Below are 15000 nucleotides of genomic sequence, written 5' to 3' on the forward strand. Positions count from 1 at the left end.
TTAATTAATTCTCTATAACAGCTGCTCTGCAGGTTTATATAAATGCAGCTGTTTTGATATGTGATCGTTTCTATGGCAACAGCTATAGGATTTTACGTTCCTTTGTAGTTTTGTGGTAAGATTTGAAATAAAGAACTGCAGACGGAAAGACTGTTTTATAGCTGCTATAACATAAGTGACAAAAACTCGCTTAATGGACATTCCATGTAACCATTAATGGCTAAAAAGTGATGATGCCTTTTGATAAGTCTTTCGTGTATTAGCAGAAAATAAAACATTCAAACAATCACCACTCTGCCTCATCACACCAAACCCTGGAGGCTTCCAAATGTTCCTTAGGGTGTAAACAATATTTTTCTTGACCACTTCGTCTTGATCTTCATCTTGAAAATGTTTTGTCCTTTATTTTGTATCAGGTCTCATCATTCGCCTGGAGATCCAGCGCACTTTCCGCCCTCCATGACGCATCGCAGGACAACAGGATCCGAGCCAACGATCTGATGCCGATGGATCGGTTCCATTTGGACAACAGGAGGCAGGATTCATACAAAAACATGGATGATATCCTGATCAACGGGAAGAATGAGAAGAAGCAGCACCAGTACCAACCTGAACCCAAACTGTATCAGCAGGAACAGGCCCAGGAACCACGTTCAGCCAGGAGCATGGAGCTGGAGAAGGAGCTGGATGGTGGAAGGGAAGATTCGAAGCTCAGTAAGGAGAGCATGAGAAATGTAAACGGCGTAAACAGAAAACTAAAAATCGTGGAGAACAAGAACAAAAACGGACGCATCGTCATTGTGATGAGTAAGTACCTGGAGAACAGGAAACATGCCCACGGAGGAGTGGAGCAGAACCAGACGTCAGAGAGCGGAACCATTTTCACAAACGGCACCGTGGAGAAACCTGAACACCAAAACGGTGTCCATAAGCGGCGTCACTCAGAACCTTCTGGTGATGGAGTGGACGCTAAAAGGTTCCTGAGCTGCAGGAGCATAAGTGCACCAAATGCAAGCTCGAGTCAGAGGCAAAGTAACGGCTCAAACCACAACATAAAAGAATCCTTAGAATCATGTCAGGACGAGCCCATAGATCTGAGCTTCACGGGTTCTCAAAAAAAAATGAACTCCAAGATGGACTGTGGGATAAACAGCTGCTCGAACCCAGTCGAGACAGAGACTCCTTCTTCTCCTTCTTCTCCTTCAACACCCGAATCTTCGTCGAGCTTCACGCCTTTCCTCGGAAATATAATAATCACAGACGTCACGGCCAACTGCCTCACAGTGAGGTTCAAGGAATACATACCAGTCTAAAAAAAATACAACTAACGGTTATTTAGTAAAATCGTGCGCCTGTAAATAAGCTTTTTTTCCCGAATAATCTGATAGAAAAGTTTTTATTTTTACACAAAAAATACTTTTTTTGAAGCTGCTTTGCTTGTTTAGCACCAATAAACACTCTGTCTGTCTCAGCCAATCACAAGACATTACATCATCACACCGTTTACTGAAGACGGATAGGAGGCGGAGCTTAATGCGATCTCGATAAGTCGCAAGAATCCCTCAGAGTTAGCAAACGATTTATTGCTGATTATTAAATTTACCTGCTGCTATTCATGTTGTGATCATATTTTATGTAATGTGTTTGTAGGGTTTGTAACGATACGGCGTGTCGATACTTTTAACACTCCGCATAATAATAAATATCAGCATGTCGAAATAAAATACACGATAACAAACTAGCATACAAACTGGCACTAATATTAAAGTATCCAAATGAATATCATGTAGAAGAAACACACAGACTCTAGGAGCTCTGACACGGGGTAACCAAACCAACACACAAGCAGTGTTGCCAAGTCTGTCATTTGTACACTCTAGTTTGAAGAATGTATTCAGTTAATTAAGGTACAATGGCTTTATAAAAATAAATAAACTCATTTTTCACATGCTGAACCTTCCCATGTCTTTAAGATAAAACACCTGAGAAAATGGTGAAAATGTGCATGGAACTGGCAACCCTGCACATCGGCAAACCCTTGAGCTAATATTGAATTAGCCATGTTTGTTCCGTCCTAATGCACACCGCTAAGCGTCTGTAGACATCTCACACACACTATTTTCACTTATTCTAGGTTTTATCATGTTGTTTTTGTTGTTGTGATTAATGGAAAACGGAAATGTGAGGCACATTATCTGAAAATATTTGATAAATGAGATCCTTTATTAATTACTCACAAAAGCAGCGTCACAGATTAGTTCAGGAAACAAACAACTAAAATATTTTTATTATCGAATTTTCTATCAGTCCGCACTGCACCCATATCAAATCTTTCTACATGAAATAAAAGGATTTTGATAAAATATGGACGATGGAAAAAATCATATAAAACAGTTTGTCATTAATTTAAAGATAAAAAGCATAATAAAAGATTACATTCATTAAAGAAATTAATCTGTGGCTCACATTCCATTCAGTTCATTTTACTAAATAGACATTAACATATTTTTATATGTCGACTTTGAGATTGTTGTGTAAATTTATTATAGATTTTTTTTTTTTTAATTATGATTTAAATTGGGGTTAAATATGAAGTTTGCTGCATTTTTATTTTGTTTGTAATCCAGTTTATATTTATAACATCTTCTAAGTGTGTGTGTGTGAATGTAAACGGTTTAAATGTAAAATGTTTTGCGTTTAAACACCAGCTGTGTTCCAGATTTCTGTCTCAGCCATTAAAAGCTTATTATTAATGTGCAAATAGAATGTGTGTGTGTGTGTGTGTGTGTGTGTGTGTGTGTGTGTGTGTGTGTGTGTGATTATGCACATATCATTGTGCACTTTGCTCTCTCTCTTCCTTTTCAGTCTTTCTCTCAGCATCTCTGTCTCTCTCTCTCTCTGCCTCTCTCTCTCTCTCTCTCTCTCTCTCTCTCTGCCTCTCTCTCTCTCTCTCTCTGCCTCTCTCTCTGCCTCTCTCTCTCTCTCTCTCTGCCTCTCTCTCTCTCTCTCTCTCTCTCTCTCTCTCTGCCTCTCTCTCTCTCTCTCTCTCTATCTCTGTTTTCTCTCTCTCTCTCTCTCTCTCTCTCTGCCTCTCTGTCAATCTCTGTTTTTCTCTCTCTCTTTCTCTCTCTTTCTGTCTCTCTCTTTGTCTCTCTCTGTCTCTCTCTCTCGTTTTTGGATGAAGAGAGTGGGTTTGAGAGTGCTATCAGCTCTGCGTCTCAGTGAAACAGGAATGTTCTGCAGTGAATTCTGTAATAAAGCTCTTGCTGTGATGGTGCTGCTGCTGCTCTCTGCTCTACTGCACGTATCCAATAAACACGCTGTTTTTACTGCACTAGCAGGTCAGCGTTTATTAGATTCTTGGTTTTGTTAATGCTGAAAAGCACGTAAAGATTCATTGGTCCTCTGGAGAGAAGACATCAATTAATCAATCAAATGATCAACCAATTAACTAATTAAATGTATGGTGCCACTTAACTATTCAATAAAGTGTCTGAAACAACTTCTAGTTTTATCAGAAATATAATTACAATGTGCTCCTAAATGCTTTCTTCCAAAATCATAGGGAAAGTGGTTTCATATGCTTGCGAGCTTAAAGACAATGTACAGGATCTTGTTAAAAGGATATGGATTATTAGAGGGATTCAGAAGAACTTCCACAGAATTACTGTACACATACCAGAGAACATGTTCAAATTCATTAGTAGAGAAGAGAAATTTACCAGGGAATTTTTTGAGAGACTTTCAGTAACATTTCAGGAGGAACATCTTGAGTTCTTGATATACTTTACATGTCTGAGCTATGAGGTAAACGCCTACAAGGATCACATAAAATCACCTTTCAGGTCCATCTAACCCATCCCAAAAGATGTGGCAGAACATTTTATTGCCTGATCAGAAATTAGATCCAATGCAGAACTTTTCGGGCATCATTTCTTTCATAAAGATATATTTGGTGCCCAAACAACACAGCGTATCACTCTGAAAAGACCATTACACCACCTCGAGCGTGAAGCATGGTGGTGGAAGCATCATGGTGTAGAGCTGCTGCATTTCTTCAGAGGGTTAAGTCAGGCATGAAGGACTCATGGACAGGTGTTTCCATTTCAGCACAAAGGGCTGAAGTCTTTCTGCTGGATGGTTCAAGTTAAAAAATGTGTAGTGAATAAACAGTGCAAAATACACAGAAAGTGACTGCAGTATTGAATCAGCTGTTCAGTGCAGGAACAGCTACAGGAAAAACTATTCTTTAGTCTGTTTGTGCTCTGAGGCACCTGTAGCGCCTCCCGATGGGAGAAGCGTGAATAGTCCATGGCTGGGGTGAGAGGGATCTTTGATGATGCCCCTCACCCGTTGCAGACAGCGTTTACTGTAAATGTTCTCCAAGGTGGGAAGCTGAGTGCAGATGATTGGTTGGGCAGTTTTCACCACCCTCTGAAGGGCTTCACGGTCCGAAGCAGTGCAGCTGCTGTTCCACACTGAGATGCAGTTAGTGAGGATGCTCTCAATGGTACAGTAGTAAAAGTTCTCCAGTATCCTGTAGCACAGACGTGGACTCCAAGGAACCTAAAGCTAATTATACGCTCAGCAGCAGCTCCGTTGATGTGATTGGGCGCGCGAGTGTGTTTGGCGTCGCGTCTATGATTACAGATGGTTAATTTGGTGTTTTGATGTATATTATATATTATATAAAAAATATATCATATTATACGGAAATGGAGGCCAATGATTTAACTGAATATTTACAGGTTTTATAGCAGAACAATTTCTAGATTTTTTCAGACGAAATTCTCCAGACTGCTAATTCTGATTATTTAGTTTTTTTATACTTCAGCACAATGCATCTCTGAACTTCAGGATTAGTGAAGTAAAGACCCAAAAATAGGGGGAGATGATTCAGAGAAAATCAGTGAAACAGTGATCATCTGTCAACTGCTGCATCGTGGAAATCTGATTCCATTGTAATAATGAAGTATAAACATTTTTACTGTAAAATTATACTAATAATAATATTAAAAACAAGTCGCGTGAACTAATCACTGATTTATGATCAAGCACAAGAACCACAATGAATCATCCGAAATGCACACACACACACACACACACACACACACACACACACACACACACACACACACACAAAGATAATCACATTTAAAGACTGAATATAATTAAGATCCCAAGTCAAATCGTGTTCACAGATTTCACGTGTTAATAAAAGGCACGTGAGTTTGTTCATTCAGCTCGCGCGCAATAAAGAACTGTATGTGTTTTGGTTCCCATGAATTTCTTTGTGGGAGCCTTTTTGGATTTGTAACACTGAGAAACTATTTCATTCTATCGCCTTATTTTAAGTGCACAAACTGAAAAAAGCGACATTATGCATATTTTTTTTATATCATTTATAAAAACGTTTTTTATGTCTTTCTTGTTAAATTTTCATGGGGAAAAAAAAAACAAGAACCACAAACGCTTCGAATGAGGGTTTAGAAAAAAACCCTCTTCCTGTTGCATGTTGGTTTCTAACATTAAAACAGAACGACAGCAAGGAAGCCATTTTATATCGCACCCGAAACCGCACAGATCTCACTATGTGTGTGTGTGTGTGTGTGTGTGAGAGAGAGAGAGAGAGAGAGAGAGAGAGAGAGAGAGAGAAAGAAAGAAAGAAAAGGAAATGGGTAATAAGCTTCATCCGTCCTATTTTTCTCACACTTCATCAGAGTCGGGTTTTGAGGTTTGACTCAACAAACACTCAAACTCCAACATTCCAGATCATAAAATAATCAAATACACTCTTTATTGTTGATTTTCATCACACAAATCATCTCGTCATGAACCCCTGGAGCAGGTGTTTGTTTAATCGCAAGAATCAAACTAATGAGTTGATACCTGGGAGATAATTAATCAGTGTGACGTGGCTTTTACACGCACTGCTCATTATTCATTATTATTGCTCATTAAAAGAGTTCATTTAACCCTTTCAACCCCAAAGCCCATAAAAATCCACCAACATGTGAGATTTCACCTGCAGCATCATTAAAGGAACCTTTCATGTGCAGGTATAATTTACCTTTAAAGTATAATTAAGAGTTAATATGACTATATTCTTATTATTGATATTTCTTTTATTATTATCATATATTAATAGTGTGGATTTATAGTATATTATTATACGGAGTGAGAAATGTGTATATGGCTTTTTATTTCCTTTTCAAATAAACTTTACACTCTTTTTGTGCCAGATTTTATTTTAATCCTCTGAAAATTAAAATGCATTGCAAGATTTTAAAATCCAGAATAATGAAGATAAATGATATTTTCAGCCATGATTAAACACTTTTATCCAGAACTGGGGATTTATACCAAAAGAAAAAGAGCCGAAAATGTATTCACCCAATATTTATTATTAATTCTATATTTACTTTATTATAAGGGTCATTTTCCACACCACTACACAGTCACGTGCATCTGATGTCTCGACACTGATATTTTACTGTAAACTCGACGACATCTCGATATTTACCATTAAACCCAACACAGAGGCTCGAAACACGCGCACATCCACCCTGAGACTAATTATAGCGCTCTTTCTGCGGTTCTGCTCGCTTCCGGAATTTGCTGTTGCTACGCTCGCGCCACTGTGCACGGAACACCGCCATCCAATCAGCTCCTTCCAGCTCGGACTGAGGCGTCCAATCACAGCTGTGCTTCAATCTCACATCACCTCACATACTAAAGAGTTACATTTTTTATATTTAAAATCGTATTTTTTTTATCAAACGCTTTCATATTATTATTATTATTATTATTATTATTATTATTATTATTATTATTATAATAAATAATTAGTCATTATGAGGTTTCAGGCATATTAATTTCTTTAAATTAATTAAATATTCAGGAATATTTAAATAGGTTTATTCAATATTCTTGCAATTACTATTTTTATTTACTATTTCGTAAATATAATAATAACAAAAAATATATTATTATTATTATTATTATTATTATTATTATTATTATAAATAAATAAATACATAAATAAATAAATAAATAAATAAATAAATAAATAAATAAATACAAGGTGCTGACAAAAATAGCGGATTTATTTATTTATTTATTTATTTTCTTGCTTAAATAATAATAAAGGCTAACATTACTGAGCCTTTTAAAGCTTGAGCTTTTAAAATGTATTTATTTATTTCTCAGTAAATCAGTGTAAATCTTTATTTAAAAGAAGCTAAACAGTGTGGTAAAGTGTTGTGGTGTTGCAGTGAAATCTGATGTAATTGTGTGCAAAAGTGAAAGAAATTGCTTATATATAGAGATATATATAAAAATATATATATATAACAATATATATATGTTTGTGTGTGTATATATATATATATATATATAAAACATTTATACATTTTAATGCTTCTATTTTTATACGTTTTACTGCTTAGAACATTCTTTATGCTGATACATCAGTAATCTGTTAGGCCTATGCAAACACAAATGCAAACACAAATAATAATAACAATAATAGCGATCATAATGATGATAATAATAACAATAATGATAATGATTATTATTGCAATTATTATTAATCGTATTATAAGTGAAGTGTCTGATATTTAACATTAGAAACTTAAAGTCTGATCTAAAACCCGTTTTTCCCCGCTGTATCTGCTGTAATGATGCTGTAGTGAAGTAATAATATGATTTATTAGCGTGTGTTTTCAGTGTCAGTAAACACGTGACTTATATCAAGTCGTCTATGATTTTAGTGGTTCTTTAACACTTTGAGTAACTCGGTGAATGTTTTTATATTATAATTATTAATGATTCTATTTTTTTTATTCTGCATTGTTTCTCCGACATGTGCAGATGAGCAGAGCGACATGTGACTTATTATTACAGTTTCCTTTAAATTTATCTTAAAACATCTTTCTAAGCAAAAATTGTGCGAAAATGAAATCAAATATATATATATTGTTTAATGATAATAATTAAGCATTTTGTTTGTGCACGTGTGCTGCTGTATTGCTGCTCCATGAAGCGCGCGCAGCATGCAGAGATCTTCCAAAGCCTGAACACTTCCATTCTACACTGTGTACACTGGGAAACTGCAGATCCTCTAGAAGGTTTACATTTAGGACTGAAACCAGTTTGATTTAATGGCAGAGCAAATAAATTAATCCAACAAAGAACTGAATTCAGTTTAATCAGTTTGATTTGTACCGCGCTTTTAACAGTGGACATAAAGAGCTTTAGAGGAGTTATAACGTCGGCATGTCTGTTTCTTATTGTCTGATTCGAATTAAAGTTTAATTCTTAATAACTCAAGTAGCGACTGCAGCAAACAAAAACTCCCTGAGATCAGATTTATGAATCCGACGCTGATTAAATGTGTAGGACAAACACAAAAATATACAATTTTCAATTGTTTACAGGTTCCGAAAATGTATCTTCATCCTAATGAAACCTGAAGCACCCTGAGTGATAGACCAATAATCATCTTCAGTTCTTCTGGAAATAAATAAAAACCCAGAGCAGTAATAATGGCCTACATCTCTTCAGAATGTTCCTTCAGCTTTCTAACCCAGGAAACCAAACCAATCCTCTTTATATAATAGACGGATGTCCAGGGTTTCTGTGGTCTCTGTGGTTTCTTGGTGAATTCGGTGAATATTTTATGTGCAATAATATTAATGATGAGGAAATGATTTTCTCCCTGCAGATACACCAGGAGAATAAATGACCAGGACATTCAGGTAAGCAGATATGGTCCTTTTATAAAACACGTGTGTTTGATGGATGTTCTAGTGTCCATGATTTTTATTTCTAGCACCTTTATTGTTAAAGTGTGTTTTAGAAGCTGCTTGTGTTCTGCTTAGATTACTGTCATAATAAGAGCTGGAATCATTTGCTTAAATGGCCATTAAATATGGGCTTATTCGTGACCATTAAAGATGGATTTGTTATTAATTTCAGTGTTTTCGTGTCCTGGGAGTGAAAATAAACCACAATTCTGCTTTTTCTTCTGCTTCTTTACTGAGGAACGTCTGCGAGCGTAGCAACAGCAGAACCAATGACTCGCCTTTAAAATGGTTCCGCCTGAACGTGATGACGTCTCTCTCTCTCTCTCTCTCTCTCTCTCTCTCTCTCTCTCTCTCTCACACACTTTCTCTCTCTCTCTCTCTCTCTCTCTCTCTCTCTCTCTCTCTCTCTCTGTCTATCTGTGTCTCTCTCTGTCTCTCTCTCTCTCTGTCTTTCTCTCTCTCTCTCTTTCTGTCTATCTGCGTGTGTCTCTCTCTCTGTATATCTTTCTCTCTCTCTCTCTCTCTCTCTCTCTCTCTCTCGATGATTATTATGGGCTGCCTGGAATTCTGAAAGCGTCGCGACAAGAGCTGTTCGATTCCATAGTCGACTCCGATTCGGATTCCATTCGATTCATTTGCAAGAACCGATTCCCTTTACTGAATGAAATAAAAGCAGTTTAGTTTTTTAGAGTGAACACTTTAAAGACCTTTATTTTCACATTACACCAGAATAAAGCTTGTTATTTCTTGTCAGGATTTCAGGTCATGTATTCCCCACACTGAACATGGATTCCTGGTCAGGATTAATCCTGTCACTAGTAACAGATTGACACCGGGTTGTACTCTGGATTTGATATTTGTTTGTTAACCAGCTCAGGCTTTCAAGGTTCACAGAGTTGCAGGTCAATGTTTAGCCAGATGAGCTCCACAAAGCCCTGTCTCATGTCCTCACATCCTTTTGTTGTCCGAGTGAACTGATCGATTTACTAAACAAACTTTAGGTTTGTGCTTCACTTACTCGGGTTCCATCCTGAGCTTGTGTGGGTTTCTTCTGGGTTCTCTGGTTTCCTCTTAACTCCCAAAAACCTGCCTATATGTGGACTGGCTAACAGATAAGTCCTACATCCACTGCAACCTTGAACAAGACAGACCCCATAAGACCATTAGCCCAATATTCTCTTTTTAAACAAGATGTTTATGATAGCTGGATAGATAGATAGATAGATAGATAGATAGATATATAGATAGATAGATAGATAGATAGATAGATAGATAGATAGATAGATAGATAGATAGATAGATAGATAGATAGATAGATGATAGATAGATTGGATGGTTGGTGGATGGATGGATGATGGATGGATGGATGGATGGATGGATTCATCCCAAAAGGAAAATCACCTGTTACAGCAGCACAAAGTTTGAAATGTTTACTAAAAGTAATTTAGGATTAGAAATAAAACAGAAATAAGTAGAATAGAAATAAGAAACATGAGAAGATGCAGTGTGAAGGTGTGATGTTGATGTATGAGTGCTATGAGTGAAGGAGTGTGTAAACATTCCTGATGCAGACTTTATGTGAATGAATGAAGCAGTGCGGAGTAACAGTGTCATTTCCAGCGTCCAGGTGTTACACCTTCTGCGTACACATGTTCCGTTACAGTCCGGAAGCGACTCTCGGTTCTTTACGCCTGGGATCGGGGAGTCGGCTCTTTCTGGCGTCAGGTCGCCCGAGAGAGAGAGAGAGAGAGAGAGAGAGAGAGAGAGAGAGAGAGAGAGAGAGAGAGAGAGAGAGAGAGAGAGAGAGAGAGAGAGAGAGAGAGAGAGAGAGAGAGAGAGAGAGAGAGAGAGAGAGAGAGAGAGAGAGAGAGAGAGAGAGAGAGAGAGAGAGAGAGAGAGAGAGAGAGAGAGAGAGAGAGAGAGAGAGAAGGCAGCAGGCGGACTCGGCTAAAGCTAACGGGGAGAAAAACATGGAGCTGTCTGCAGTGGGGGAGAGGGTCTTCGCCGCCGAGTCCATCATCAAGCGGCGGATCAGAAGAGTGCGTGGTGCATTTTCGCATTGTTTTTGCAATGATTTCCTCAATGCATGCGCGTGTGAACGTGTTATTGGCGTTACAGCTGATACCGACACCACCACCACTGCTGCTGCTTCTTCTTCTGCAGGCTCGGCGCTAACCTCTCATACACGTTTCTCTTCTCTTGCATGTGTGATGGCGCAGGGTCGGATGGAGTATCTGGTGAAATGGAAAGGCTGGTCGCAAAAGTAAGTATTTAACCACAGACACGGCGATCTGCGTGTGTGCGCGCGTGAGAGAAACCGAGATGGAGTGTGTTTGTGTGTGCGGTTTATTTCGAGATGATGTGTTTTAAGATGCCGACGATGGCTGGCTGTCAAACCAGAACCAGCTCGAGCGGCGCACATGCGTGCAAACACGCCTACACACACACACACGCGCGCGCGCGCTGCAGCAAGCTAATTAACGACACGCATGCCGATGTTTCTCACAGGTACAGCACCTGGGAACCTGAAGAGAACATTCTGGACTCTCGGCTCTTTGCCGCGTTTGAGGAAAGGTAAACTGATCCTGAACTGAAGCTCTGCTCGGAAATTAAATGCACTGGTTCGTTTGTTCATGTGGTTCCACTTCAGTGATTCTCAAATGGCCATAACTCCTATTTTTTGTCTGCCCAGAGAGCGTGAAAGAGAACTGTTTGGGCCCAAGAAGAGAGGACCGAAACTCAAGACCTTTCTAATGAAGGTGAAGGAACCGAGGGTTTGCACATGATCATTATTTAACTTAAAGTGTATTGACGTTCAGAAATCATGAAGGCAGTAAAAACATGCAAGAACCAATGTTGCTTCCTGGAACAAATAAGCTCTTATAGTGTATATAATGCATCATATGGAATGTTCTTCATGCTGGAGTCAGGACTGCACTTTAGTGTTGACCTGAAACCCTTTACAGACACATTAAAGGTCTAAAAGTTCCCTGTTTAAAGCTTAAAGTTCAAGTTCAATGCTTGTAGGTGTGATTGTGATCCAAGTTTTTTGCAGAGGTTCTACTTGGAACCTTTAATGAAAATCAAGGCATCCATTCTCAGAAATAAAGGTATTTTTTTTATTTCATTATGAACCGTATGATGAAATAATATTGATTGATTATAAAAATACATCTCCAGGTGAAAGATATTAAAGAGATTATAAAGAAGGAAAAGAGCAGTTCAGAATCCTTCATCTTATAAATAAATGTTTGTGTAAATATATAAGCAGTAATTGTGTGTGTCACACTAATGTGTGTGTTTCTCTGTAGGCTCAGGCCAAAGCCAAAGCGAGGTCCTACGAGTTCCGTGGTGAGTCTTCACGCAGCTTCCGCATTAACTACTCAAATCCTGAGCCTCATGTGACACCGAGGGCCAGAGAAGGTCTGCGCAGCATCGTCCCCACCATCTTTCCTCCCAGCACGGTGAACCGTGGCGAAAGCATCCGATCCAGCCACCAAGAACCGACTCGAGATCATCGCCCTCTTCTGGTCCAGAGAACCGAATCAGACAGGACGGGCCACATGCCAAAAAAACGTGGTCGCAAACCCAAACTGTTTCGAGAGGGCTACACGAGCATCCTACATGCAGAAACGAGCAAGATGGACGAGTCCATGTCGGGCATCCCGTCCAAAATGGCACGTCTTGAACTGGGCGAGGATGATGAGGACGCTTTGAGCGTGAAGTCTCAAAAGCCACAGAACCCTCTCCTCTTTCCTCTTCGGACGATGGAATGGACCAAAACGAGGGAGGACTGCAGGACTCGAGATCATTCCACCAGTCATTTTCACCGCAAATACCTTAAACATCTCAGACATCATGCAGCATTCAAACACGGCAACACCTCAGCTTTTAAACATCATCATCATCATCATCAGCATCATTCTCACCGTCATCACCATCATCATCACCAGCCTTCACTTATCGCTAAGATTCCAATGGCACGGATCCTCGGGGAACCAGAGGAGGAGGTGGAACAGGAGGAGGACAAGGACATGTGGAGACCGTGCTTCAGCAGCGTGGAGAAGGTCACGATCACAGATGTGACGACAAACTTTTTAACTGTCACCATCAAAGAGAGTAACACAGACAAAGGCTTCTTTAAAGACAAGAGATGATTTCTTTCCTGTTACCTACAGACCCATTTTCAGCTACAGCTCTAAACTCATGAAGTAAAATTCCACATGAGCAGTATCAGTACCTTCAACATGTCAGAACATCGACATGAGAAGATTAGTTCCCCAGACCATGATCTTCTAAAGACAAACCTTTCTCCAAAAGAGGAATATTTTCATGAAAAATCTTAGTATTATTTAATAATTACTGATAATTATTGTGATAATATTGTAGACATTTGATCATGTGATCATTCAACAAACATTTACAATAAAGATGTCAAGTTTCTTTAAAGAGAGAGAAAAGAGAGAAAATAAACTTTTCTGATTCCCCAAAAACCTACCAGAAATTTGGATACATCTTGACGATGAACTGAAGGATTCTCACCACGTTCTCACCACGTTCTCACCACATTCTTATACTGTATATGAAATTATATATTCAGCATCAAAATATCACAAATGGTTCATTTTCCTCTGAAAAATATTCGTCACCTTTGTGTTTAAAGTCGTGTTTTCACAGTTGCAGTCTTTCTTTCACATCACCATGTGCTGTATATGATGGACATCAAGTTACACAAGTTCTGCTCTGTTTTCTATGTTAAACACTGAACCGTGATCAAGAAAATGTTTGCATGCACTAGATGAAGTTTCTAGACAAAGTCACTAGACAAAGATCCATGTTTGGGATTGTAAATGTGTGTATGTTCGGCTCCTGGAGATCTTTTCTTGTAAAAAAAACAAAAAAAAAAAGACAAACGTTTTAAATTCACAAATCATATACTAAACTAAATATATATATAACACCATTAATGTGTGGGTTTGGTGTCGTGGAAATTTATGAGCATTGATTTTTGTTTATTATTTATAACTTTTATATTCGAATTTATAATTAATCTTTTATAGATCATGAGGTTTGCTCAGTAAATCAGTTAATCAAGATATTTAACTTCTAGACATTTTTTTCATTTAGATTACTTATTTTTCTGCTTCTGTCTATTCAATTTATTACATTATTTTTTTTTAGTTCTGTTGGTGTTCAGACCTTCTAAACCCCCAGGATCAGACCTTCTAAACCCCCAGGATCAGACCTTCTAAACCCCCAGGATCAGACGAACTTTGTTAATTAGAACAGCAATTTTTGTCTCCAGAGCAGTTCCGTGATTTTCTTCTGATGCAAAAAAAACAGTATTACGTTTCAAAGTTCTCAAGTTATAGAATAACATTTTTAACAATGATTTGCTGAACGATGTGCGAGAAAACCAGAGCGGTAGTTTGAGAAATATAAGTGGAAACATCTGCAAAAAAAAAGGAGAGTATAAGAAAGAAAGAAAAACCAATGCGCAGTGTTCGCATTAGTGCGTAAAGTCCCGGATCAGTTTATCCTCAATAAGTTTTAAATGGTTAAAAGTTAAATAAATTGTTAGTGGTTCTTAAAAATGATAAATAAATTTCTTTTATATATTTCTAACACCATTTCCAGAAAATTGTATTATTTTTAGCCACTTTTTTCAGAAACCGGAAAATATTTTTTATTATTTAATAATTTAATGTAGTTATTTATTGCCTAATCTCTGAGCAACTTTTTATTATTTTTAATCATCTTTAATTAAATGTAAATATCAGAGATTTGTGTCTGCTGTAAAATTTCTGTAAAAAGTCAGTAAATCGCCTGGAAAGCCAGAAGAATGAAGTCGATAATAAAAATCAGACCGAAAGCAAAGGAACACGGAATGAACCGGAACTGGAGACAAGACCCTGAAGACCACCTGCATCTTATGATTCCAGGTGAAGAAAAATAGGTGTAAAATACTCCGTTTTGCAGATTTTCCGCGTAAAATTGAGATCATATTAAAGATAAAATGATTAGAAATGATGGAACAATCAGGCTTTGTAAACTACTTTATGGATCCAGTGATGAATGTCTTGAAGGCATTAGTGGAATGATGAAGGCAGAAATGAAGAAACACGGGGGACATGCAAAAGCAGATGTTTATTACAAGCTGAAAAGCTCTTCTTGCATCTTGAATTCATGCATC

General features: G+C 37.9%; 3 protein-coding genes and 1 long non-coding RNA gene across 6 annotated transcripts in view; 3 read left to right on the forward strand and 1 right to left on the reverse strand.

Annotated features, from left to right (window-relative positions):
- LOC124385754 (E3 SUMO-protein ligase CBX4-like) overlaps nucleotides 1-1785 on the forward strand; it is a 6029-nt gene extending 4244 nt beyond the window's left edge. Inside the window, exon 5 of the mRNA XM_046849058.1 lies at nucleotides 417-1785. Coding sequence (XP_046705014.1) covers nucleotides 417-1313 — 897 coding nt within the window. The 3' untranslated portion in view covers nucleotides 1314-1785. The remainder of the gene's footprint in view (nucleotides 1-416) is intronic.
- The window catches only part of LOC124386414, a 14033-nt gene extending 11272 nt beyond the window's left edge, over nucleotides 1-2761 (forward strand). The window contains exon 2 of the long non-coding RNA XR_006925922.1: nucleotides 2652-2761. This is a non-coding gene — a long non-coding RNA (uncharacterized LOC124386414). The remainder of the gene's footprint in view (nucleotides 1-2651) is intronic.
- A 7922-nt stretch (nucleotides 2762-10683) lies between these two features.
- Nucleotides 10684-13770, forward strand: cbx8b (chromobox homolog 8b). Of its 2 annotated transcripts, none has more exons than XM_046849195.1 (5): nucleotides 10684-10846; nucleotides 11027-11070; nucleotides 11316-11381; nucleotides 11500-11566; nucleotides 12119-13770. In XM_046849195.1, the coding sequence occupies exons 1-5, from the start codon at nucleotides 10778-10780 to the stop codon at nucleotides 12962-12964; spliced, it is 1092 nt and encodes a 363-aa protein (XP_046705151.1). In that variant the 5' UTR covers nucleotides 10684-10777; the 3' UTR covers nucleotides 12965-13770. The 2 variants fall into 2 exon arrangements, with proteins under 2 accessions (XP_046705151.1, XP_046705240.1); XM_046849284.1 differs by having other exon boundaries at nucleotides 10717-10846; nucleotides 10971-11070.
- A 1165-nt stretch (nucleotides 13771-14935) lies between these two features.
- c1h17orf67 (chromosome 1 C17orf67 homolog) overlaps nucleotides 14936-15000 on the reverse strand; it is a 4969-nt gene continuing 4904 nt past the window's right edge. For both annotated transcript variants that reach the window (XM_046849849.1, XM_046849931.1), the window contains exon 4: nucleotides 14936-15000. This exon is cut by the window's right edge. The gene's annotated coding sequence lies outside the window, so the exon portion shown is untranslated.

Source organism: Silurus meridionalis, chromosome 1 (genome assembly GCF_014805685.1).
Source record: "Silurus meridionalis isolate SWU-2019-XX chromosome 1, ASM1480568v1, whole genome shotgun sequence".
NCBI lineage: Eukaryota > Metazoa > Chordata > Actinopteri > Siluriformes > Siluridae > Silurus > Silurus meridionalis.

Excerpts from the sequence above, each read along its gene's own strand:
- cbx8b (XM_046849195.1), top strand. The coding sequence starts at position 10,778 with ATGGAGCTGTCTGCAGTGGGGGAGAGGGTCTTCGCCGCCGAGTCCATC. Across the intron at positions 10,847-11,026 it reads TCAAGCGGCGGATCAGAAGA|GGTCGGATGGAGTATCTGGT; the intron begins GTGCGTGGTGCA and ends GTGATGGCGCAG. Across the intron at positions 11,071-11,315 it reads TGGAAAGGCTGGTCGCAAAA|GTACAGCACCTGGGAACCTG; the intron begins GTAAGTATTTAA and ends TGTTTCTCACAG.